This window comes from Diceros bicornis, chromosome 28 (assembly GCF_020826845.1).
Source record: "Diceros bicornis minor isolate mBicDic1 chromosome 28, mDicBic1.mat.cur, whole genome shotgun sequence".
Classification (NCBI taxonomy): Eukaryota; Metazoa; Chordata; class Mammalia; order Perissodactyla; family Rhinocerotidae; genus Diceros; species Diceros bicornis.
This window is the reverse complement of record NC_080767.1, coordinates 8,792,449-8,817,471: the sequence shown is the minus strand read 5'-3', so window position 1 is coordinate 8,817,471 and position 25,023 is coordinate 8,792,449. Positions and strand designations below refer to the sequence as shown.

General features: G+C 51.9%; 1 protein-coding gene across 1 annotated transcript in view; it reads left to right on the top strand.

Annotated features, from left to right (window-relative positions):
* The first annotated feature begins 1,923 nt into the window (after positions 1-1,923).
* The window catches only part of GABBR2 (gamma-aminobutyric acid type B receptor subunit 2), a 352,821-nt gene continuing 329,721 nt past the window's right edge, over positions 1,924-25,023 (top strand). Inside the window, exon 1 of the mRNA XM_058523624.1 lies at positions 1,924-2,238. Coding sequence (XP_058379607.1) covers positions 1,924-2,238 — 315 coding nt within the window. The remainder of the gene's footprint in view (positions 2,239-25,023) is intronic.

Sequence of the window (25,023 nt, the reverse complement as noted above, 5' to 3'; positions counted from 1 at the left end):
GGCTTAGGGAGAAGGAAACGCTCAGTGGAGCCCTGGAGGTGGTGTCTGCAGAAGCCTGGAAAGAGGAGTTGGGGCAGGGAGAATTTGGCCTGCTTTCCCCAGAGCTGTCCAAGGTACTCTCCAGGAGCTGGGCGCAGCCTCCTCTCTCGGCATCCATGCTCCCTGATAACCTGGCCAGTGATACAGGGCTGCCCCTGCCTCAACCCAGAAGAGCGAGTCTGTGGACATCATCTGTGACCACATGCCTGAGGGAACCGAGATCCAGAACAATCGAGAGTCAGAGCAGTGTCCTTCCCTCAGGCGAAGCCCTTCTCCATCCAGGCTCCCACGGCACTACACAGAGCTCCTGCTGGCTCTGGGTTCCAGTCCTCCCTTGGTAGTTCTGCGTGCTTCGACAAGCTGTGGAACCTCTCTGAGCCTCGGCGTACTCACCTGTAGAGAGAGGAAGACAAACACAGTGCTTAGAGGGCTGCGGTGAGGATTACATTATTAAGGCACGTGGGAAGTGTTCAGCGAAGGTTTAACTCCCAACCTTGTTACAAGGTCGTCTATATGGCCCACAATGGTTGGTTCAGGCTCACGGATGTTTTCTGATTTGATGTCCTACTGTGTCCCTCTCATTAATCACCTCTTGGGATTTTATATTTTAATGACCACGATTTCTATTCTTCAAGCATGGAGAGGCACACGGGGCCCAGTGCTCTGGGTCAGATCATAGGGCTGCTTCGCTTAAGGTTAGCCAGTGCAGCCGGTGCGACCCGGCAGACAAGAGGGCCAAGTCAAGGGGAGCAGGGATCCGCTCTGGCCTGAGGGTAATGCTCCGACCTGCGGGAGAATTCTAGGGCGGAGCCCTCGGGCGTGGGGACGTGGGGAGGTCAAATGCCTGGAGGGGGCGGTAGCACACGCAAAGTGAGGACCCCATTTTCCTCTGGGGTTGGCAAAGGGCAGCTGCCCTTTGGGGAAGGGGGGCGGCTCTCAGCCTAAGCCCTAAGGGCTGGACACCCTAGCACCAAGGGGTGTTCGAGCGCAGGCAGTGTCTTCAGCTGCCCCTTCGGGCTCGGTCAGCGCCCCCCCCCCGCCCCGGGCACCGGCGCAGAGCAGGCGAGCGTAGGCGGCAGGTGCCTCTAGAACGCCTCCGTGGCGCGCTCCCAGCCCAGACCTTCCCACCCAGACCTCCGAGAAGCGGTCCCAAAACACCGTGCAGGTGTACAGGAGGCACCCTGCGAAGCGGCGGCGGCCACTGCGTGTGCCAGCACGCAGTCCTCGTTCCCCGGGGCGCTGTCCACAGGCGCTCAGGCCCCCAGGCCCCCGACGGTCGGCTGGCAGCGGCAACCCGCACGGCGGAGGGCCGGGGGCGCGTGTGTGCGTGTGCGGGGACGGCAGCCCTCCCCGCGGCCGCCGCAGCGCCGGCGCCTCCCCCTCCCCCGGCGCGCACGGCCCGTCCCCGTCCCCGGAGGCGGCCCGAGCCGCCCCTGGAGCAGACTCGCCTTCGCCTCCAGCGTTTCCTGCCGCCCGCCCTCCCTCGGCCGGGCTCCAGGGGCTGCCGCCGAGCAGCTCCGGGCGGGAGAGCCGCTCGGAGCGCGCACGGGGGCGGGCAGAGGCGGCCCGGTTCGGGGCGGCCGCGCCGGAGAGAGGCGCGCGCGGAGACGCCGGCCCCCCTCTCGGCGTTTGCTCGCTCGTTCCCCGCCTCCCGCACTCCGCTCGCTCCCACCCCTTGCCGGCGTGACTGATCCGTCACGGGCGCCGCCGCTGCTGCCGCCGCCGCGGCCGTTCTGAGCCAAGCAGGAGCCGGAGCCCGAGCCGGGGCCGGGGCCGGGGCCGGCGCCATTGCGCGGGTGCCGCGGGGAGAGCTTGGCGCGGGGCGGCGGGCCGGGCCAGGCCATGCGGGCCGAGTGAGCCGGCGCCCGCAGCCCGCGGCGCGGCATGGCTTCCCCGCGGAGCTCCGGGCAGCCCGGGCCGCCGCCGCCGCCGCCGCCCGCGCGCCTGCTGCTGCTCCTGCTGCTGCCGCTGCTGCTGCCGCGGGCGCCCGGGGCCTGGGGCTGGGCGCGGGGCGCCCCCCGGCCGCCGCCCAGCAGCCCGCCGCTCTCCATCATGGGCCTCATGCCGCTCACCAAGGAGGTGGCCAAGGGCAGCATCGGGCGCGGCGTGCTCCCTGCCGTGGAACTGGCCATCGAGCAGATCCGCAACGAGTCGCTCCTGCGCCCCTACTTCCTAGACCTGCGGCTCTACGACACCGAGGTGAGTGTCCGGCCGCCCGCGCCGTCGGGGCTGTGGGGGGCGGTGGGTGAGGGAGTGTGGGCAGAGCGTTGATTGACCCGCCCGCGCCTGCCGAGGACACCGCGGGCTGGTGCTCAGTGCTCACCCCCGAGGTCCCGCCGGGCTTGGCTGGCACAGCTTGTACCGGGATTTGCTGAGCATCTCCCTCCTCTGGGACTGTATGTGTGTATGTATGTGTGTAGGGTGTGGGATCGAAGACTAAGGTTCCATTTGACTGCAGAAGAAGGAGTGGAGAAGGTGGGGGCTGGACCCCCAGAAAGGCCTGCAGTGGCTGCCCCTGCCCCGGTCCCGCTGGTGGGGCTGTGGAGTGCCGAGTGGGAGGAACAGGCGCTTTGACTGCAAACTGGGCCACCCGGGGCCACAGAGGCCGCGGGCCTGTTCGCGGGCTCCCAGAAAAGCCCAGCGGCGCTTTGAGGTCCGGAGGGCTCCGGGACCCGAGGGACCGGAGCGCGCGGCAGGGCTGGGCGCGTGGTGCGCACCAGCAGCTTGGAGCCGCGCGGCGCGGGCAGGTGTGGGGCCGCCGGCTCCGCAGCGCTGCTGCCTGGATGTGCCCGGCGCTGCCAGTAACCGAAGCGGCTTTCCGAGGAGACTCCCCCTCAGTTTAGTTGCCCAGAGAGTGTCCTCAGCAGGTCCCGCCCCGGACGCGCGGGGTGTCCGGCCGCCCCGTTGCCGTTGGCCCTGCGGCTGCAGGCGCAGTTTCTCCGGGCGCGGACTTGAAGCTCGGACTTGGAACGCAGCAGCGGGCTTGCCCTCCCGGCCGCCTTCTCTGAGGGGAGCCGAAGAGTAGAGAGCTTCGCGTCCCAAGCCCCCTCCTCACATCCTCAGCTTGGGTTCCGGTTGAAGCCCCAGCGCGACCCTTCCCGCCAGCCCGGGGGCTGGGTGCGCCGAGGGGCCTTGGAGGAGCGATCGCCGGCCGCGCGGGGTCGGGTTTGCGAGTTTATCGGGACCGAGGGAGCCCCGACGCTCCGGCCGCAGCCTCTGCGACGCGGCCTGCAGGGGGCAGTGATTTCCTGTGCAGTACACTCGGTTGGCGCCTCTTCCGAGGCGCTGGGCTTGACCCCGGCTTCCCGGGGCTCCCTGGGAGCTTCTGCTCCAGCCCCGGTGCAGACCCCTTCGGAGAGGAGGGTCCCGCCGCCGCGCTGATGGTGCAGCCTGGGCTCCACTTCCTTCTCCGTCTGACCCTTTTTTGTCCCCTGAGAAAGAGCAGAAATCTGAATTGCATCTTATTCCCCGCCTCCCCCCCTTCTCTGATGAACCAGCCTGCTCTGCGCTGTAAATAAAGGTGAAGGAACGGGTGGCAGTTGGTGGCGGTACGCGCAGGCTGCTGCAAGCCGAGAGGCTTCCTCTGCCCCGGGAGGCTGCGAGCTGGGTGGCTGTGCAGAGCTAAGCCGGGTGTGGAACCATTTCTGAATGACTTTCTGATCGCCCTCATCTTTGCGCAAACGTTTCAAGTTCTCTGGGGGACTGGTCCAGCACACATGAATGGAGAGGGCAATGTAACGATATACACCGAGGCGTGTCTTCTCGCTGTTTCCCTGTTGCTTCCGTACATATTCTTTCCGGGGAGCTGGTTCTTTGGAGACAAAAACGTTTGTAGACAGGGCAGCCCTGCTTGCATCATCACCAAATATTGTCAGCGGCATGTTTTCAGCGTCAGTTTGTTCCCTTCAGAAAGCCTCTCTGAAGAAAATTCCACGTTAGCTTGTTTGTGGCAGCACAAGGATGGGTGCTTGGCTGCAGGGTGTGGGTTGAAGCTTTTACATTTTATTTTCAGGTGTGTCTCCATGACTTTCTGAGCGAGAGGGCCCAAAGTGGAGAGGATAAGGCCATCAGAGGCTCTTCAGTTGGTGGGAATATGTAGGAAGCGGTGGGAAGGAGGCCAGATCTCAGCCTCCTGCGAACGGGGAAGCATCTCCAGCCTTTGAAGGGGCACAGAGCAGGGGCTGTGGGGTGGGCTGGACCTGGGTCCTCGTCAGTACCCAGTTATCTTCCCCTGGGTGACCTTGAGGGAGGTATGGAATCTCTCTAAGCCTAGATTTCACGTCTGAAAGAGTGGGACTCTTCTATGTGCTCTGCAGGGCGGTGATGTGATGCTTAAGGGAGATAACAGGCCAGAGTAGAAAATGCCTTGAGCTGGCAGGCTCAGCGGCCAGTGCTTGGTCTGGCATGCTCTAAGCGCTTAATAAATGTTTCCTGCCTCCCTTCCTTCCCTTTCCTCTGGCGTGGGTTTACAAATAAGACGTTGCAACTTTAGATGTGATAAAATGGTCACAAGGAAAAGATTAAGACTGCTTATTTGTTTTTCTTGCTTTTGGGATCCCATGAAGAGTCAGTGAAGTTATCACCAGAAAAAAAGGAATTCCGCTTACAATCAAATAAATGTGTCTCCTGCCATGACGTGTCACGTCTGGGAGAACGCCCAGGAGATATGATACTTGATTTTCGCAAGTGGCCCGTCTTTAGAGTGGAGGTGCTTTCTCTCTGACCTGAGGTAAAGGAAGGATCAGTATAGGTAATTGGAGCAAAATCCACAGTGATCTGAAGGGTGTCTGGGGCCTGGGCTGTCCTTGTGGATTCTGTGTCCTCCCTAATCACTTGCTGGCTGTGTCACTTGTCTGGAGACTTGAACACATGATGGATGTGGTGAATGGATTGTGGCTGGCTTCCCTGACATTTGCTGTCAGTCAACGGCCAGAGACTGAGCGACTGTGGGCAGCCAGTCCACATAGCCTTGAAGGAGATGGAGGTTTAGCAAGGAATGGGTTAATCCGATCTTTGGGGCAGTCTGTCGCAATAAGAGAGTCCCCTGCATGCATTTATCCAGACTGATCCTCTACTGTAGTTAGAATAGCGATAGATTGTTCAGAGCCGCACTCAGCGCCGTGTGTTTGCAAAAATGAAACATCCCAACAGAGCATCTGCTAGTCAGGACCTCTTTTCTCTGGGGTACCTCAAATCACTTCAGCAAATACTTCTTTGTGTATTCCAAGGAAGATTTGAGTATATACAAATAAAAGTAAGACAACTGAAAATACAGAGAAAAGGAAGCATCAGAAACCATCTAAAAAGCATGGAAGTTACTGTACCAAGAACCTGGGCTAAGGTGGTTAGTGCATTTTTGAGTATTAAATTTTAGCTCTGAGCTTCCTGGCAGTCAAGGTAAAAAGGTAAACATGGTGGATTACATTTTTGATTAAACTTACATGTTGATTAAAAGAAACTCAGGGACAGTGTCTTTTTTAGAAAAAGTTTTGCAGGAGATTCAGAAAAGTTCTTCATGTCGTTGTTTCTCATTCTTTGATAGCCACGTTAATAAAATTAAATCATAACCAAGGAATGAGTTTAAATAATGTTGGCTTTTCTAATTTGATTAAAGTAATGTTCATTTTAGAAAAATTGAAAACTATAGAGAAGCATGAAAAAAATAATAATTGCCCATCATCATCCACCTACACAAAAATGATTACATCTAATAATTAGGATTGTTCCCTTCCAATTGTTGGTGTTTACTCTATTATGTATTTGAGATCTTACTCTTTGACCCCTTTTATATTTACATGTTTCATTCAGTTAACATTATGTCATAGGTATTTCCCCATGTCCTCAAATCCTTTTTACAAAGATGATTTTTATTGGTATATACTATTCTATCCTATAGGTGCAACATAAGTACTAAATCGTTCCCCTATTGTTGGATTTATATGTTTTCTCAGTTGTTACTATTTCAAATTATCCTGTAATAGACTTAGGAAAAGTTCAGGGAGCCAAAGGGCACATTCCAGGTGTGCACCTGTCAGGAAGTCCACCCTGATGAGGGATCCAGCTGAGAAAACCCAGAGATAGCCTAGGGATCAGGGAACATGTCCTTTCCTTGGGCGACTTTGCCAAATATCCGTTCTCCCATTCACTGTGCTTTAGAAAGGACCTGAACGACTGTTGGATGGAGGCCAAGCTTTTCGAGGTCTGAGTTCAGTTCGGCAGGCATTAATTGAGCACCTACTGCAGCTGCTGGTGCTGCAGAAAGGAGGAAAACCCAGCCCTGGGCCTGAAAGAGGCAGCTGGTGCATAGAGCAGGACAGGGCGAGCATGGATTGGTCATTGTCAATGCAGGATAGAAAGTGATTGTGGTGATGGTTGCACAAATCTGTGAATGTACTAAAAACCATAGACTCGTACACTTTAAAAGAATGAGTGTTATGGTATGTGCATTATATCTCAATACAGCTGTTCTTAGAACTAAAACGACAGAAAATGAGCTCTTTCGGGATGAGGCTCACATCTTCTTTGTGGTTATAGCCCCTCTGCCCAGCATGGTATCTGGTCCTTAATAGGTATATTGCTTACAACTCCTGTTGCAAGTGACAGAAACCCAACTTTAACTGGGTCGTATGACTGAAAAGTCTTGGAGAGGGCTGTATTCAGGCATGGCTGAATCCAGGGACTCAAATGATATCTTAAAATATCTCTGTCTCTTGGCTCTGATTTCCTCTGTGTTTGGCTTCACTCTCCAGCAGGTTCTCCCCAGGTGGTGGCACAGATGGCCCCTAGCAGCTGCAAGTTTACACACTCCCAGTTTAGAAACTCCAGTGAGAAATGTGTTTCTTTCCCAACTGTTTCAGCAAAAATCCCAAGTTCAGCTCTCATTGGCTTGAATTGGGTCACGTGTACATCCTGGAACCAATCACACGACACTGATGGGCCTGGGACATCTGCCATCCCTTCAGGGAGGAAGAGTTTGGCAAGGTCAGCCCCACCCAACCACAGGGATACAGAGTGAAGACGTGATTCCTCGAAGGACATCAGAGGCTGTCAGAGGGGTGTGGATGCCAGCTGGGGCTGATCACAGATGTCCACAAAGGCAGGCACTTGGGAAATGCTAAATTCAAGAAAGAAACAATAGACGCCAGGGGCATTAGGAGAAAGGGACATCACATTTAGGCCAGGAGACGCCTCCTGGAGAAGGGGAAGTCAAGATGGGCCTGGAAGGGTGAATATAATGTTGACACAGAGAGGCGGGGGCTCTGGGAGATGGAGGTGGATCCCAGGACGGGTCCCCAAGGTCAAAGGATGGAGGCAACAAAGTATGAGGTGTGTCTGGGGAGCACTGACTTGTTCTGATTTTACCTGAGTGCAGGGTTTGTGCAGGGAAAGGTGGTCTGGTGGTTGGTGTGCAAGGCCTTGAATGCCGTGTCAAGAAGGTTGGGCTTTATTCTGGAGCCGTGGGGAGCCATGGCAGGTTTTTGAACATGGATGTGACATGATTGGGGCCAGTAGGAATGTGGAGGCTGTATGATAGACAGATGAGCCTGGAGACTGAGAAGCCAGGAAGCTATTGTAGTAGTTGAAGGGAGAAATGCTGAGGCCTGGGTAGAGATGGGGAGGCAGCAGGGGGTGATGTGGAGGAGAATGGGCAGCACTGAGACCTGATGGGGCGGAAGGGGCAACAGAGAGGGAGCATGGGAGTGGGGGTATCTGGGAGGCAGGACGGTCACTGGGATCAGATGCACTGTAGGGGCGAGCAGAGAGCATCCTGCAGGGATGAGGCTGGGCACAGAACAGCGAACTCCCTCTCCTTCAGCTACCTGAGCTCCCAGCACCTGTCGGATGAGCCCCTCAACATGTCAGGAGACCTGGGTTTGTGTCCCCATTGGGTACCACTTACCTGCTTGGTGACCTTGGGAAAGCCACTTTGCCTCCGTTTCTTCGTCTGTAAAATGGGGTTAACATACTGCCTTATAGGGCCTGTGGGGGACAAATGAGACCATCCGGGTAAAGTAATCAAATCAACGCTTGGTACACGATGAGTGCTCTGTAAATATTCGCTGCCATGTTGTCGCTATTCCTGTACCATATGGGGATAATCATGGTGTAAGGAATGAATGTAATGGATGTGGAACCTCAAAACATGATGTAAATGTAAGGCAGTGTTGTCTGTAACCTTGTTTCCCGATGCTGCATTGCTGAGAAGGGTGTTGGAGAAGGAGGATGCGAGCACTGAGATCTTTATTAATGTGTGTCTCCCAGCACATCTTCATTCTGCCATGTGTCATGGCCATATTGTCTCTTCCCCCCTCATTGGACCATGGCTCCGGGAGGGCAGGGCTGGTCTGATTCCCACTGTCTTACAGGGCCTGGTGTACAGTGGGCATCAGTGGGTGTTTGCTGAGCTGGACTGTAAGTGGATACATTAGAATCCGCTTTCTGAGTCAGCATCCCATAGCACGAGTGGTTTGTCTAGATCTCTTGGCTCTCCTCCCCGCCCATCACCACAGGACGTAGGTGACCCCATGTACCAGGGTTAAGGTGACTGCCATGCTGTAGCTGCCTTCTGCATGTTCCCAGCAGCACTGACCCCTGAGCTTCCCCAGTATGAGGGCAATGACCTTGGCCATGCCAGCTCCCCTCCAATTCCTCAGACCTAGCCAGGCACCCTTGGGTATGGTAGGCGGAACTAACACACTAGGGCCTATTTAGTACTGGGTATGGGCTAAGAGTTTTAGCTTTCTAACTTCATCTTTAAAGAGGTCTTCTTCATGTGATTGGCCTCCCCTCCTGTGGGCACAGAGTAACATCATCTTCTTCATACAGAGATCTGAGCTCTCAGCAGGGACATTAGCCAGCTGGACGTGTAAGATAGTGGTGCAAATAGAGGTGCTAAACAAAGATGTGTGTAGGATAGATGTCTTTTGTTAGTCAGGGCAGACGAGGCTATGCTGCATTAACAAACAAATCCCAAAATCTGTTGCTTAACACAAAACTGATATATTGCTCACCTGAAGTCCGGTGTGTGTCAGAGGTCCTCCTGGGTGGCTCTCCTCCAAGCGAGAACACAGGATCCAAGCTGCTTTTGTGCTGCGACTGTCCCATCTTGTGGCTTCAAGAAGGTGGGGGTAGAGAGGAGTTCATGGGGAAGGCACACGGGATTTCTAACCAGCTTTACTTGGAAGTGACCCATATTATTTTCACTCATATTTCATTGACCGGAAATAGCCATTGGCCAACCTGACTTCAGAGGAGGCTGGGTCATGTAGAGGAGCATGTGGATCTCATGGACACTTGTCATTTTGGTCCTTCGGAAAGTAAATGCAAGATGGATTTTCAAGTGCAAGAACTCTTGGGGGTCTTACCTGTGGAAGATAAAAGAGGAGGTAGGGCTCCCCTCCGACCACAATGCTGTTTGGACACCTGTGGAATGAGAGGGGAGGAAGGAGAGTTGGATGGGGAGAGGCTCAGACTGGGATGCAAGCTCTTGGAAGGTCTTGGCCAGCCCATTGGGTGCTCCGGAGCAAAGATTGCTCGTTACAGAGGCGCCATATTGGACCACAAGAGCCAGGCTCTAGAATCCCTACCCAGCTCAGTCATTGGCTGCGGGCTGCCTGGGGAGATTGTGTCCTTGGCTTAATTAAATGCTGCGACGGCTCTTGAAGCTACAGCTGAAGGCTCTTAACTGCTCTCCTCCTGTAGTTCCCTCTTCAAAGGAGATCTGAGTGGCCCGCCTGGATGCTGCTACCGACACTACCTGTTTCTGCTCCAGTGCCCCAATGCTTCATGCTCTGATTGACAGAACTTTCTGTCAGGCCCTGTTCTAGGCTCTGGGATGTGACACAGACCCCGCCCTTGAGGAGCTCACTGTCTGAACAGGTGGTGAAGACAGACAGGAACCATTACACGTAGCGTGACCCAACCATGGTAGGGGCAGTAGAGGATGCTGGGAAGGCCTCCCCCTCTGGAGACACCTGCTTGGTCGTTCTCCATGTGGTGTGGCAGTGAAATGTAAGTGACTTCTTATGGCTTACTTTTCTGGTTATTTATTTTGATTCTGGGAAGGTGAGAAAATTAAATGACATAGTTTACCCAATGAGCACCTGCATTCGTCTGCTACTTTATTTTATTCTTATTCTCTATGCTTATGTAACGACGTGCAGTGAGCCTGGCGAGATACCTTCCTCTCTGTACCCTTCTAGGAATGAGCAGGTGTGCCAGGCTGAAACCCTGGGAACGTGAGCCCCAGATGGGGTTGGCGGTCTGGCTTCTGGAGCTAGGTTAGTTGCTGAGACCACAGAGAGGTCTTTGCTCCTCTCTGTAAACTACAGCACAGACTAAGGCTCTCTGCTGCCGTGTAAGCACCACGAGGGCAGGCACTGGGTGTGTCTGGCTCCCTTGTACCACCGCCTGCACCCCCCCAGCCCAGGCACTATCTCAGGGCCAGGCACAGAGCAGGAACTCAATAAATATTTACTGAACAAAGAAATAGATCTAAAAGCCTGGAACCCAGCTCTCCGGTTCTAAGAGGATTAATGGGCGCAGTTTTAACAAATTGAGGAAGTGCTTTGTATGCCAAGCCATGTGGGGTGAGCTTCCTGCTTGCTCTTTAGTGATTCTTTGGTGCTTTGGGGGGCCCTGGAGTTGTGGAGTGCAAAGGGGAAAAGGGGCTTGTTGGATGTTCCAGTAGGTGATTGTGTGCAAAGCTGACGGCAGGCTCCTCTCCCCTGACAAACATACACAGCATCCTCCGAGGGAGATTCAAACCTAGGGAAGAAATACTGTCTAGCGTCTGAGAAGTACTACAGTTTTAGGAGATCAGTTCATTGGAGCAATACTCTAACCAGCAGTTGGTGGGTGTAGGAATCAGGTTCGATATCCCTCTCCCACCTCCAGGGAGTGTGAGGGCCCACAGAGGCAGCTGGGCTCTGGTCTTGCTGGAAATTGTAGGAAAGAAGCCAAGTCATCAGCCTCAGGGAGCCAGGTGATCTAGCGGCAGCTCTGGGTACAGTGAATAAAGAGGTGTCCTGGGATCCCTGAACAGCAGGATTTATTCCAGGCCCCCTGCTCCCAGGCTGGAAGCTTCTGCGCTTTATCCTTCCATGCTCAGGACTGACTCAGAAACTGGGTAAGCTCAGCCTGGGGGTGACCATCTCCCTGATCTGGTTTTGGTCTGGACCCCACGTCAGATAACCACATTTATTAGAATTGTGTGCAAAGGAAGAGTAAATTGGTTATAAGCTGGAGTTTATGGATCTGAGAATTCTTACTTGAGTTAAGGGCTTGAACATTGTGACACTTTTGGGGACTGGTTGGGGCATTCTTTTGCCAATTTTCTACTTTTCCAGTCTGTTTTGAATGGTCTACATTGCTGGAAGGATGAAGTGTCATTGTCATCTGGAAAATTAGTGGTAGATCCAAAGTACTGGGTAAATGGATTCATCTGTCTTCATCAGTGCCCACGTTCCACAGCCGCTGGCTGAGCAGACCCCTTCTCCTGCCATTTGGCAAGGACGTCATTAGTCACCGTTTGGATAAAATCTAGCCAAAGAAGGACTTCGTGGAGTGGTGCCTCATTGCTGCTCTCGTGGCGCAGGGTCAGGAGGGGGCAGAGAGAAAATGATATTTTCACACTCTGTTCATGATCCACTTGACTTTGTTCAGAGGGAACTGATTTTGAACGCAACAGTCATCCTTATAATAATCACTGTATTATCCAAATCACTTTGTTTCTAGAACTGCCCGTTCACTGAAGCTTTTCTGACAAGGCTCGGAATAGTGTCAGGGATTTAACTGGCAGATGGGGACTGGGAAGCCCACTCCCGGACACGTGGTCAGAGCCTGTGCCGGTGCTCCCGCCCAGCCCAGCTCAGCGAGCCTCGACTTTGATGGAGGGAGGAGTGGCTCCCCTGTCGCTCCACACAGAGCCCTCAGGGGGCCCAACGGACCCCTCTGAGCTCCTTGCTGGACTCTGTGAGTTCTAGAAACATTGGGAAGCCCTTGGAGAGCTTCTGATCTTGTTGTCATAAAAAAGGACAAGCGAATGGAAACATTTCGTGGCCAGCGTGTAGGTGAAGGAGAAGAGGGTGTAACACCATGACAATAACTCACCTGTATTCCGTGCTCAGTGTGTGCCAGTCCCTATGTCAAGTGCTCACGTCATTCTCACAACAATCTCATGCTGAAGGTACTATTGTCTGCATTTTACAGATGAGGCTGAGAGGGGTTAAGTGACTTGTTTAACATCACAGCCAACCAAGTGGTGAGCGGGATTTCAGTCTGGATGGTCTGACTTTGATCTGTGCTGCTGAAGCACTAAATGATCCTGCATCTTCATCTAGTGAGTTATCTTGCTCCCATAAAAGTGGGTGGCGAGGTTTGTCAGTAGCTGATGCTTTTTTGTTTTTCTTTTTTGGTGAATTTCACCCAACTGCTTGCCTCTCCCTGTAATTCAGCCCCGCCCTCCTCCATTTCCCTGTCCGCCCACTCAGTCACACACAGCCAGCGCTGTACTCTCGCTTCTCTTTAAGGTGTCCGTCTACACACCTGGCTCACATGGACCCGCTCGCTGCTCCTCTTGCACCTGCAGAGCTCGTCGCCTCCTGTAGCGTTTACTCGGGGGTCAGTGTCTGTGTCCACGTGTCTCTCCTCTTAGACTCAAATCATCTCGAGGGCAGCAGTGGTGCTTCCTTTATACGTGCAGCTTGTGTTTGCTAAGCACCTACTTGGTGCCAGGCCCGGGGCTGGTTATGGGACGTGGAGAGATGAGCCCCAAAACAGCTGTGCTCCCGAAGGCATACGAGAGGCCACCGGGGATCGTGTCCGTGCAGCATGAGAAGCGTGATGGTGCGGCTTGGGGCAGGTGCAGGGGCTGTCCCCAAGGTGCAGAGGACAGTTGGGAACACTGACCCAGCACTCTGGGCAGGTGGCCTCCCTGCTTGATACCCTGCGGGGACTCACCGTTGTTCTGAGAATGAACAAAACCTCTCCTGGTGGCTTGGAGCCCTGCAGGGTCTGCCCTGCCCACTCCCTAGCTTCATTGCTGAGCCCCTTCCCCTCTCCCTGGCCCAGACACATGGTCCTTTCAGTTCCTTGGGTGATGTGCTCCCCTCTGCACAGGGCCTTTGCACAAACTGTTCCTACTGCCTGGAAGGCTTTAGCCACCTCTCTTCATCTTTTAGATACCAGCTCAAGTGTGTTTCTCCATCCTCCCTGATTGGGAAAAATCCCCTGTTACGTTTTCTCCACAAACCACGGACCTTTCCTTTCTAGTGCTCATCACAGTTGCACTTTTACATTTGTTGGATAATTTGATCCATGTTGGTCTTCCCCCTTTCCCCCAGGGGACTGTGAACCCCGTGAGACCATGGTGCCCAGCAGTTTCTAGCATGGAGTAGGTCCTCAATAAATATTTGTGGAATGAATGAATGCTGAAGGATTCGTGAGGCTGATCTGGATGTTTATAAAGGTTTGCTGTTATCCAATGGCCCTGCAGCGTGAGAGAGACAGCTGGGCACAGTGGAGAGACCATTGCATTTGGAATCAGCCCGTGTATGCTGGCGCTGCTCAGCCCTGACCCTCAGTGTCCTCATCTGTGGAATGGGCACAGTGCTTTCCCAGAGGGTTATTTTGAAGGTTGAAATAGAACGTTCAGAAAAAGCATTGAGCATAGGGGGCTGCACTGAGTAGGCACCTCTTAAATTTGACTGTTATCATTTTATTATAATGCATATGAAAATGTACAGTGCTGTGTAGTCACATAAAAACTGGTTCTTATTGAAGTGGAAGACTGTATGTTTGGGGCCAAGGAGAAATGTGTGATCTGTGTCTGAGCTTCACTGAATGGATTTTCTAACTGAAGAGGTTGTTTCTAAGCCCCATTCATTTCTGGAAGAATCTGAGGTACACTGAGAGCTCAGTGGTGAATGGCCCCTGGACCTTGGGGCGAGGCTGTTGTCCCCAGTGAAGTCCTCATAGCACTGTGTTGTCACTGCTGGCAGTTGCCCAACACCTCACCTGGCTACGAGCTGGGCCAGCCCACGAGGACAGACATGTCATCTGTCTTGGGCCTGCCATGTCTCAGCGCCCAGCACGGAGCTTGCAGGCACGTGAGGTGTCTGTGAGTGAGTGAAGGCCTCTGTGTCTGAGCACCTAGCAGGGCCCTGGCACATTGTAAGCATTCAACAAATGCTCTTTGCATGCGTGGCGCCAAACACAATGTAAAATATAACAATTTGGGATAAAATCACAGCCGAGCCTCTCAATGGAGCAGAGGCAGTAGATATTGTCAGGCATCTGTGAGGAGTGATTGCTTAAATTGAACACTGGATTTGAAGGCAAGAGAGTAACGTCCTGGTGTTCCAGTGTGATGAGAACACGTTTCCCTTTAGGCTCCAGAGACAAATCTTGTAGCTTAGAGGGCAGGGCGGTTCAGTGGAAAGAGCTCTGCGTCTGACGTGGGTGGCCTGTCTCTGATACTCGCTAGTGGATGACCTTGAACTAGTCAGTTAACTTCTCTATGCCTTAGTTTTATCATCTGTGAAGTGGGAATAATAATAATGGCTGCCTGCTTCTCCATGGAGCTATTGTGGAGATCATTGATGAGAGAGACAGAAAGAGAGAGGGAGAAGAAGAGAAATAGATTAAAGTGAAAGGGCTTTAAAGAGACATGACAGGTTACAGATCTAAGATATGCCTGAAACTAAGCACAAAGAGTAATTAATTCTGGGTTGTTCTCTCAGGACCTTTGGATGTTTCCAATAACATCTTTATAACAGACAGAGATGCTGTTCACGTGGGTGATTCATTCCACCTCCTAATTAAGAGGGAGGGCGTAGTATTAGATTATGACACTGTGAAAGTGGTTAGGCAGGGGGCTGAGGTTTTCTGCACCTAGCAGGATGTCTCACAGAAGCCTCTAGAACGAGAGGTAGTTAACGTGTCTTCCTCTCAACTGTCAGATGTCTTCGGAAGCCAGCCATCCGTCTTTGGCAGGTGTCAGACCCAAGACCATCCACAGCCAGACTATCGAAAAAGGGTCCCAGGCAGAAGCTTCGGGGTGTGGGAGTTAGTGAGGGCTGTCTGCTGAAGGCAGTGATCTGGGGGGGATCCAGGCCAGCAGTGGGGGCCCAGCCCTTAAATCATGGTGGGTTGCTAGGTTTGGGGGCTGGGGAGAAACCTGGCACACCGGCTTGAAATATGAAGTGCCTAGATGGGGCCAGTCCACAGCAGCCCAGGAGTGGGCGGCGGGGATGCCCCTGTGCTGAGCTAATAGTGTTTCTTTTCTCCAGAAAGAGCTTTGGCTTTCCCCGAGCAGATGTGCAGGTATTCGGTTGAGACCTCAGAACTCTGGGCCGGGCAGGGTGGGGATGATGAGTTTGGCTTGGGAGGTTTGGGGGTGCCACTTGCCCCCCAGCTACCACATCCTCAGAAGAGCACCCAGTGGGCTCCTGTGGATGCTGGGTTTTAGACCATCCTATTGGCTTTGCCCTGGCTGCTCATGATCCTCTGCAAGCTGTGGCCCTGGCCGGCCCTAATTCCAGCTTGTGGCTCCACAGTGGAGAAAACACAGTGACTGGTCCTTATTGAGCCTCTTCTATGTGCTGGGCACTGTGCTGGGTCTTTGGAACCAGAGAGGCCCAGATTGGACTCAGCCCTGCTGGGTGACCCCGGGTGGTCACTTTTCTGGGGCCTCCCTTCTCTGATGTGTAACATGGAGGCTTGAGAGCGACAACCAGCCTTGTTTTGAGGACTAAATAAGTTACAAGTGTATGGATCTGGCGCACAGTGGGTGGTCAGCAGATGCCACAGAGGGGGATACCCCGTGGGGTGGGACACACTTCTCTTCTGGGGTGTGGTGGGGCCAGAGTTGCGGAGCTGGCCTCCAGGAATTGCTGTGGTTCTGGTTTCCGTGGATGAGGACCTCTGCTGGGTTTCTGTTTGAGTCACCTGGCCAGCTCTTTCACCTCACGCATCTAAAGTCGGGTGCTTACAGTTTGGGGAGGTGCGTATAAGTGGAAGAAGGCCCTGCTCTGGTCTGCTCTGTATTCAGACAACATTCTAGAAGCCTCTCCCTTACTGTTAGGAAGCTTTGAGGTTCATGGGGATCAGTGGTCCCATTGTCTAAAGAACAAGGACCTCTGGGAGGGAAAGGAATGAGGCTCCAACACCCCTTCCCGGGTCTGAAATTGTCAGAACATGTCTGAGGGGTGACATAGTCCTGAGTGCGGGCACTGCAGCAAAGGGCCTAGAGAGCTCCCGGGGACCTTGCTTGGACTGGGGGCCCAGCGTGGGACGTCCAGGGCAAGGCCAGTCTGGAGACGGGAGCTGCTGCTGGAATCCCCTCCTCCTCCCTGACACCACTGGGGGGACAGGGCACGGTGGCTGTGTGTATAAATGCAAGCCAAGGAGCTCAATGTTGAGAGCTGTAACTCTCAGTTTCCATCTTGGCTCTGGCACAAGCGGCCACCTCAGCGGCCGTGTGGCAGCAGAGTGGAGCTGAAGGGAGCCTAGGCTGGCAGCTGGGCCTGGCTCAGAGGTTGGCCTCGGGGTCATCTTGAGGGTGCAGGTGTGGGAGTCCCACCAACCCGTCAGCATAGACCCCCTGGGGGTCCGGGGAGCGCTGGGCCAGATGTTGCCAGAGGAGCGCCTGAACTGTGCTATCCCTCTCATCCTTGAACATTCAAAGAAATGTGACTTCATCTGTACCCCAGTCTGGTAAAGTGTGAAGTGCAGCATTTCTCATTTCGTTCTAATCATAACCTTATTTAGTAGATATTAGCCCAACAATTAAACAACAAGAATTACAGATTTTGTGCAGTGCTAAAATTCATTATTTCTTCCAAATGCATCATCCGATAACGTGGCAAGAGAGGAGTTCTTCCATTAGCCCCATTTATAGATGGGGAACTGAGACTCAGAGTGATGAGCCCGGGGTGAGGCAGAAAGCGGAGCCTTACTACGTCTGCGTCTGCCGGACTCTAAGCCCAGTGCCCTTTGCACTCCCCACGGCTGCCGGTCACACTGCGGTCTAGCCAGAGGGGGTCGGCGGTTCTGCACGCTTGTAGGGTCCACAGGGATCCAGCCGGAAGCCGGGGCAGCCGTCCATCACGGCGGTTCCTGAGGGCCCTTCATAAGCCCCAGAGGGTGAGACGGTGATAGATGGTGAGGTGCGTGTATAGATGCTATTGGCTTCTCGGATGATAAAGTGATTCCTATTGCGTCCTCCTGAGCACCTCAGGAAGGACTGCCAGAGGTGGTCGTCCACAGGAGGGAGGCAGACGGCTCTCTGGGCATCCGTACTGCAGGCCACTGTCAGCTGACCACACGAGAGAGGTGACCTCGTGCTGGACATTGAGCTCCATTCAGGAGCAAGCACGGAGCACCTGACTCATGCCAGGCTGTGGGCATCCGAACATGACCGGGACGTGACAGGACAGTGTGGGCGAGTCACACACATGCAAGTGACCCTAGCGGGTGCCTAAGAGTGAGCAGTGACTCTGGGTTAGAACTGCCTCACCACCACTTACCAGTTGTGTTAGTTTTGGGCAAGCCACTCCATCTCCCATGCCCCGGTGTTCTCATCTGTACAATGGGGTGATAACAATAGTACCAACTCCACAGGATAGTTATAAAAACTAAATCAGTTAAAATTTGCTGCAGACTTCTACCACTGCCAGAAACATGGTAAGTGCCATAAAAGTGTTTGTCGGATAAAATAAATGATACAAGGCCGATTTGAATATACTCTTAGGGGAGGCACAAGTAAGGCCTCTAGGAGCATGAAGGGGAGGCGAGGAGTTCTCACTGGGTGCAACCTGGGTGGGCTTCAGAGAGCAGGTGACCTTCGAGCTGGCCTTGAAGGACAGAGGCGGAAGATGTGGGAAGAACCCTGTGGGAGGAGGGAACTGCACTAGCAAAGGTTGGGAGGTGGGGCTCTGAGGGGATAGTGCTGAGCCATTCAGATGTGGCAGGCAGCTAGGTGACCCACCCAAGAGACATTGTGCAGAGAGAGCTGAAAGATCTGGAAGAACAGTCGTCTTCAGGCCTGCAGCGTCTGCAAGTGTATTTTAGTCCATCAGTGCTCACCGAGGCCTCCTGCAAGGTCCTGGCTTCTGGTACTTGCTGTCAGCAAAGAGGCTTCCTGTTGGCTAAAGCTGGAGAACATACCGCCGTGTCACTTGGGTGCTGGACAAGGTCGTCTCCAGGATCATCACAAAGACTCGGGCACAAGGGAAAGAAAGTGGACCAGGCAGATCTGGAGTTGTGTTGTCACCTCCTGGGGTGTGGCCTTGGGCAAGCCCCTAACCCACTGGCCCTGTTTTTCCATCAGCACTATTGAGATGTGGGTACCTGCCTGGTGGGGTGGCCCGAACGCCAGGGTGAGAGGCAGTATCCCCACAAGGTGCAGCTAGGGCCGCACACACCACGGATGCCTGAGAACGTTGTATGGGAATGGGACCCAGCCCTGTCTGACACCACTTAGGTTCAGGAGTGAGTCTGCTAGGAGACCGTTCTAATTTTAACAATCGAGAAATGACTCAGGGCCTGAAGAGGGCCCGGGAGTGATTTTGAAGCTTACTCCAAGTGGGTCTGTAGGTGGACATAATAGATGCATTCAGCTTTACCTTTCTCTTAATGGCTCTCTGGATGAGGGAAGCAGAGAGGAGCAGTGATCTGGGCTGGGAGGGCTGTCGTGGAACCTCGGCAGCCAGAAGCCAGGTTGGCAGGCCCGGCCATACTGTCTGAGGGCAGAAGACTGGCACTGAGTTCCCCGGGCCTGTCTCTTGGACTGGTGGGCAGCCAGTCTGTCCGGCTGGTGGGCGACCTGTCTGTCGGGCTGGTGGGCAGCCTGTCTGTCCAGCTGGTGGGCGGCCTGTCTCTTGGGCTGGTGGGTAGCCAGTCTGTCTGGCTGGTGGGCGACCTGTCTGTCGGGCTGGTGGGCGGCCAGTCTGGCAGAGGTTTCCCCTTTTCACATGGGTTGAGCTGCACACTGCTGGTCCTGGGGCACCTGTCTCTGAGTGTGATGGGAAATCTGGCAAGGATGATTAGGGGGTCCCCCGTCTCCCACAGGACAGGTTCTGGGCTTGGAGATAGAACAGTTCCTGGGGGCTTTCCTTTGAGACCTGCCAGGTTCCAGCCCTTTACAGCCTGCACACGGATCACTCTTCTCTGTGCAGTGACAGCCGTTCCTAAAAACCCATTTGGATGGAAGAGATTCTGAAGAGAGCCATACAGTGGTTTTCTCACATCCACTGATAAAGAAGTTGATAGATAAAGACTTAACTGGGGTTCTACCAAAAAGACTCAGTTCTGGGCATTTAGGGAAAGCGAGTTGTAATGGCTTAGGGGGAAGTGAGGGGAAAGGAGGAGATGTGTTCAGAAGACAGGTGTGGATCTCGGAAGGCTCCACCCCGGGGTCTTTCTAGGGGAACTGGGCTCTCTGAGCCTCAGTTTCTTTATCTGTGAAATGGGGCAGGCACCTGATCTGACTACCCTCCCAGGGTGATTTTATGCTTAAATCAGATAATGGCACTAGAAAGCCCTTGAGAAAAGTCGGGATGGGAACATCTGGGACTGTTGAGTATTTCTGTGACAGGCCCTACAGTGGCAGTTGTCTGAACGCATGAAGAAGGAAATCGCCAAAGCTACAGAAAAAGCAGGGTTGTGAAAATGGTGGAGACTAAAGTAGGTCTCATTTAGGTTTTAGGAAGAAACAGGGCAGTGGATGTAAAGATTGACCTATCCTTGTTTTTAAGTCAGAATTTACTCTTCGGGGCAGGAAATGGGCAGTTGGACTCTTTCTCCTGTCTAGGTTAGAAGTCAGAATGTCGGAGGAGATTTAAGGCCCACCAGAACAAACAGGTACATATATCCTGAAAAGATTTTCTTACGTGGTTTGGATGTGTATGAGGAGCCAGATCTTTGTATGGTATAAATAATCATAATTGACATAATAGCGTTAGGAAGAACACAACAGTGCCGCAAACCCCCACCATTCTGACTCGTGTGACTCCTAGAACCGGGCTAGGACACGTCTGGAATAGAGAATATTTTAGAGGATGATACTGGCCCCTCTGCCAGCTGCAGCCATTTGCTTTCTCCAGTCCACCTCTTCTTGTTTGGAGCTGCACAAGATCCTCCGGAAACCTGGGATGTGGGAATCCTGGTTTATTGTCTTGGTGCCCTGGGAGCAGCCTTGAACTCGTCTAACTGAAACCACAGCGTGTTCCACCATCAGCACCACCAGCATCGTCAGAGTGAACACATTCCGGGGGCTTAGCCTCTGTTCTGAGCACTTTACGTAGTAAATCATCTACTTCTCATCAAGGCCCTGTGAGGTAAGCAGTCTTACTGCCCTCATTTCTCAGATGAGAAAACTGAGGCACAGAGAGGGTCAAGAAGCTGCCTAAAGCTCCATGGCTGGTAACTGACTAATTCGACTCAGGCAGTCTGGATCTAGGGCCCACATCTGCAGCCATTATGCACCACTGTCTTTGTGTCTGGCTTTCAAAGAGAGCTCAAAAGATCAAATAGTCTAGTCACTTGCCTTCCCACAGATAATCTTATCATTATCCTCGTTTTACAGATGAGAAAGCTGAGGTCCAGTGCTGTAGATGGAATGTTTGTGTCCTCCCAAAGTTCTTATGTTAAATCCTGACTCCCGTTATGTGATGAGAGCAGAGCAATCATGACTGGGATTAGTGCCCTTATGAAAGAGACCCCAGAGAGCTCACTTGCCCCTTCTGCCACGTGAGGTTATAGGGAAAAGACAGCTGTCTGTGAACCAGGAAGCTGACTCTCACCAGACACCGAATCTGCCGGCACCTTGATCTTAGGCTTCCCAGCCTCCAGAACTGTGAGAAATAAATTCCTGTTGTTTGTAAGCCACCCAGTCTACGGTATTCTGTTATAGCAGCTCAAACAGACTAAGACACCAAGAGAAGGAGGGCGCCTTGCCTTGCTAAAGCCCCCCACCCAGTGGGATCACAGGAGAGCTGGAACTGGAACCCGGGTCTCCATTACCATAGTGACCTCCTCAGGAAGATTTTGCCCTGCCTTTTCTGTGTCTTTCCTCTTTCTGAGAGAGCGAGAGCACCATCAACATCTGGCCCAGATCGGGGTCTTCTTTCTCATCCTGTCATGCTTTCCAGTATCGCCTTCTAGAACCATCTGGTCCTCCTCTTGTTGCTGGTCGCATGCTGGCCCAAGACCCCTCCACGGTGTGCCCCTCCCTGCTGTCCAGAGGGCCGCACAAGGGTTACATGTCGGTTGGCTGTGATTCCAGCATGGGTGCTCAGAGGGTGGTCGGAACAATTAGAAAAGGAGGTGGTGATGGCTGGGGGTCACGGGGAGTCCTCCAAGAACGTGACCTGCTGGACTGACCTTGCTGGCTTTGTGGAGAAAGTTACAAGACTGGCGAGGTCAGGGGAGCTGGGAACCTAGCAAATTTAACTCTGTGAAGGTATCTGACAAACTCTCTTGTAACTTTTCAACTAGGTAGAGAAGATGGTCCATTTAGGTGCATCTGTTAATTGCTTGCATCTCAAACCCAAAAGGTATTAATCTGCAAGTAGTCTGTGGTGGTTGTCCACAGGACTGTCTTCTTTGCCTGGGCCTTTAAATTATATATATATAATTTATATATAATTATAATTATATATAAAATAATTATAAAAAATTTTATAATTTTAAAATAATTATAAAATATATATATATACACCTTTAAAAGAAGATACATATTCTTTCTTTAATCAGTGATTTAAATAAGGTTGTAGAAGTCATACTAGTCAAATTTTGCTGACGATGTCAAGCTAGGAAGATTAGCAAATGTTTTAGATGACAGAGCCAAAAAACGAATTTCTGTTACGTTCACCCTGTGGCTCCAGGATTCCAAGATTTGTTTTTGAGGATTCACTGCATCAACTGGCACTTGGGTTGAGAAAACCAACTGCTTAAGGCTGGGACAAAGGTGATGAGGCTTTAACAGGAGTAGGTCCGAAAAGAGACGAGACGGAGGCCCTAGTTGGCCATGACTCATTATGATCTCTGGAGGGAGGGAGCTGCTGGGTTCTGCTGCTCAGCTTGTGTACTGACGAAAATGCAGGCCCCCCGAGTCGGCTGGAGTCCCTGGGTCCGCTGAGAATGGGCCTCTTTCAGGGCATGTGCTGAGAAAGGGGAGGCTAGTGAGCCCATCGAAGGTGTCCACAGACTGGAGAAAGGCTCCTCTTGGTGGCTCCCCCTCTCTTCTCTCCCTCTCTTCCACAGATGCTTGTTAAGTAAGGCTGCTGTGTGCCAGGCACGGCAGCGGGTGTTGGTGGGCAGTGCCAAACATGGTCCCTGTCCTGGCTTGCAAGCCAGTGTCTTGCTGCATCACGTGTGTAGCTGGTGCCTGGGGTCTATGGGGTGGTGCCATCAGCCTGGTGATGGGGAGAATCCAGTCGTCCTGAGGTAGGCAGCCATGTGGTCAGGTGCTGGCGAACCAAATGGAGGAGCCAGGAGTGGAGTGACGTTCTGTGGGGCAGTTCATCCTGCCGTGGGCCGGGCGGTTTGGGGGAGGGTGGTGATGCGGCACTGGCCTTGAGGAAAGCACGGGATTTATCCTTAGGGCAGAGAATTCAGGAAGACGCCATTGCAGAGAGAGAAGCTTTGGACTGGGGCGAGGTTTATCTCTCCCACAGATGTTGTTTTCACTCTGTGTTTTTGAAAAATGTTATTGTAGAGTATCGCAAAATATATTTGGTGTTTTTTGTCTGTGTGTGAGGAAGATTAGCCCTGAGCTAACATCTGTTGGCAATCCTCCTCTTTTTGCTGAGGAAGATTGGCCCTGGGCTAACATCCGTGCCCATCTTCCTCTACTTTACATGTGCGACGCTGCCACAGCATGGCTTGACAAGCGGTGCGTAGGTCCGCACCAGGATCCGAACCTGTGAATCCTGGGCCACTGAAGTGGAGCACACGAACTTAACCGCTACGCCACTGGGCCGGCCCCAAAATATATTTGGTTTTGATCTTTTGAGTTAGGTACGTTATCTTGGAATCACAAGCCCCCTTTTCCAGAATGAGGATAAATATCCCAAGGAATCAGTAGATATCATTGAGCACCATGAACAATTTCTGTTTGGGGCCTTTGGTCAATATCAAGCCAAGAGAGTCTGTCTCCACTGTTGGACTTTTCCCAGCTGGGAAGGGGAATGCATACTTACAAGATTATTTGCATCTTTTGAAAAACCATCCTAACGGCAAACTTTCATATTTGGAGAGTTTGAATTAAAACAACAAAAAAAAGATAACTTGTAGTGTTTTTATCTTCTTATAGAATTTATGTTTATTGTAGAAAAATTGGAAATTGCAAATAAGAAGAAGGAATCACTCTTAACCGCACTATCTAACATAATCACTGTTGATATCATGGGTGTCTCATCACACTGTTTTAAAAACAAAATTCACATTATCTGCTGCTTGTTACTTGCTCTTTTTTCTTTAACTCTGTATCGTGAAGAGCTTTCTGGGCATTTGTAGAACCTCTACATATATATATATATTTTTTATCATTTTATTTATTTATTTTTTTTCCCCCAAAGCCCCAGTAGATAGTTGTATGTCATAGCTGCACATCCTTCTAGTTGCTGTACGTGGGACGCGGCCTCAGCATGGCCGGAGAAGCAATGCGTTGGTGCGTGCCCGGGATCTGAACCCGGGCCGCCAGCAGCAGAGCGCGCGCACTTAACCGGTAAGCCACGGGGCCGGCCCCCTCTACTCCATATTGTTAAGTGGCTTCCCAATCTTCCACTGGGCGATAGTTAATTTGGATAATCTTCTGTTGTTGAGCATGTGGGTTATTGTTAGTTTTTTCATGATTCTAAGCAATGCCATGGCACACAGCCTTGAAACAAAATATGTGTGCTTCTCCTTGGTTAGTTCTTTAGACTTTAGCATTGGCTGAGCCAAAGGTTATGCAGAATTTTAGTATTTTAATTCTTCTCTCTCTCTGCCATTTCTGGAGAGCTTCCTATGCACCAGAGTCAGGCACTTTTATATACATCATCTCGTTTGGTTTTAATAACATAGGTAGGAACTAGTATTCCTCTTTCAAGATGAAACGCCTGAGGCTCAGAGAGTTTTAATAACTTGCCCAAGACCTCAGAGCTAGACATGGAAGGGATCAAGACCACTCAGCCGCTGCAGGACGCACACCGGAGTCCTCAGGCAGCAATGGCGGGGGGGCCTTTCCTGGAGCACCTAACTGGGAGTTATTACTGAATAAAAAACAAAACAAAAGCTCTGCCAGTTGGGCAGTTGATAAGCTTTTATTTTGCACTTCTTTGTTTATTGGAAAGGTTGTGTGTATTTCAGTGTTTAACGAGCCCTCTGTTTTAGTGAATGGACTTGTCATATCTGTTGCCTATTTTTATTAATGTGCAAAGCTCTTTCCTACTGATTTGTGATACTGCTTTTTATATATTAGCCCCTCCCTACCATGTATGTGGTAAACATTTTTTCCAGTCTCTTCTCTTGCCTTTTGATATTATGTTATTTTTCAACAAAATTTCACATAGCTAGATTTATATCTTTATGGTTTATGCTTTTGATGTCATGCTTAGAATGTCCTGTAAATACTCCATGGCTTTATAAATAACCCACTTAGATTTTCTTTTGGTCACACTAGATTTTCTTTTGGTTACACTGGTTACACTAGTTGATTTTTTAATGTCTAACTCTTTAATACATTTAGAATTTATTTTTTATAAGGTGAACCTCTAATGATATATATATATATATATATTTCCAAATAGTGTCACAACACCATTTGTTGAATAGCTAATTTCTCCACTTACTTGAAATGACACCTTATATATGGTCAGTCTGTTTCTGAAGTTTCTGTTCTGTTCCATAAGCGTGTCTGACATTTTCTGGGTCAGAGCTCCACTCTTTAAATCACCTTAGTTTTACATTACAGTTCAATATCCAATAAGACAAGTCCTC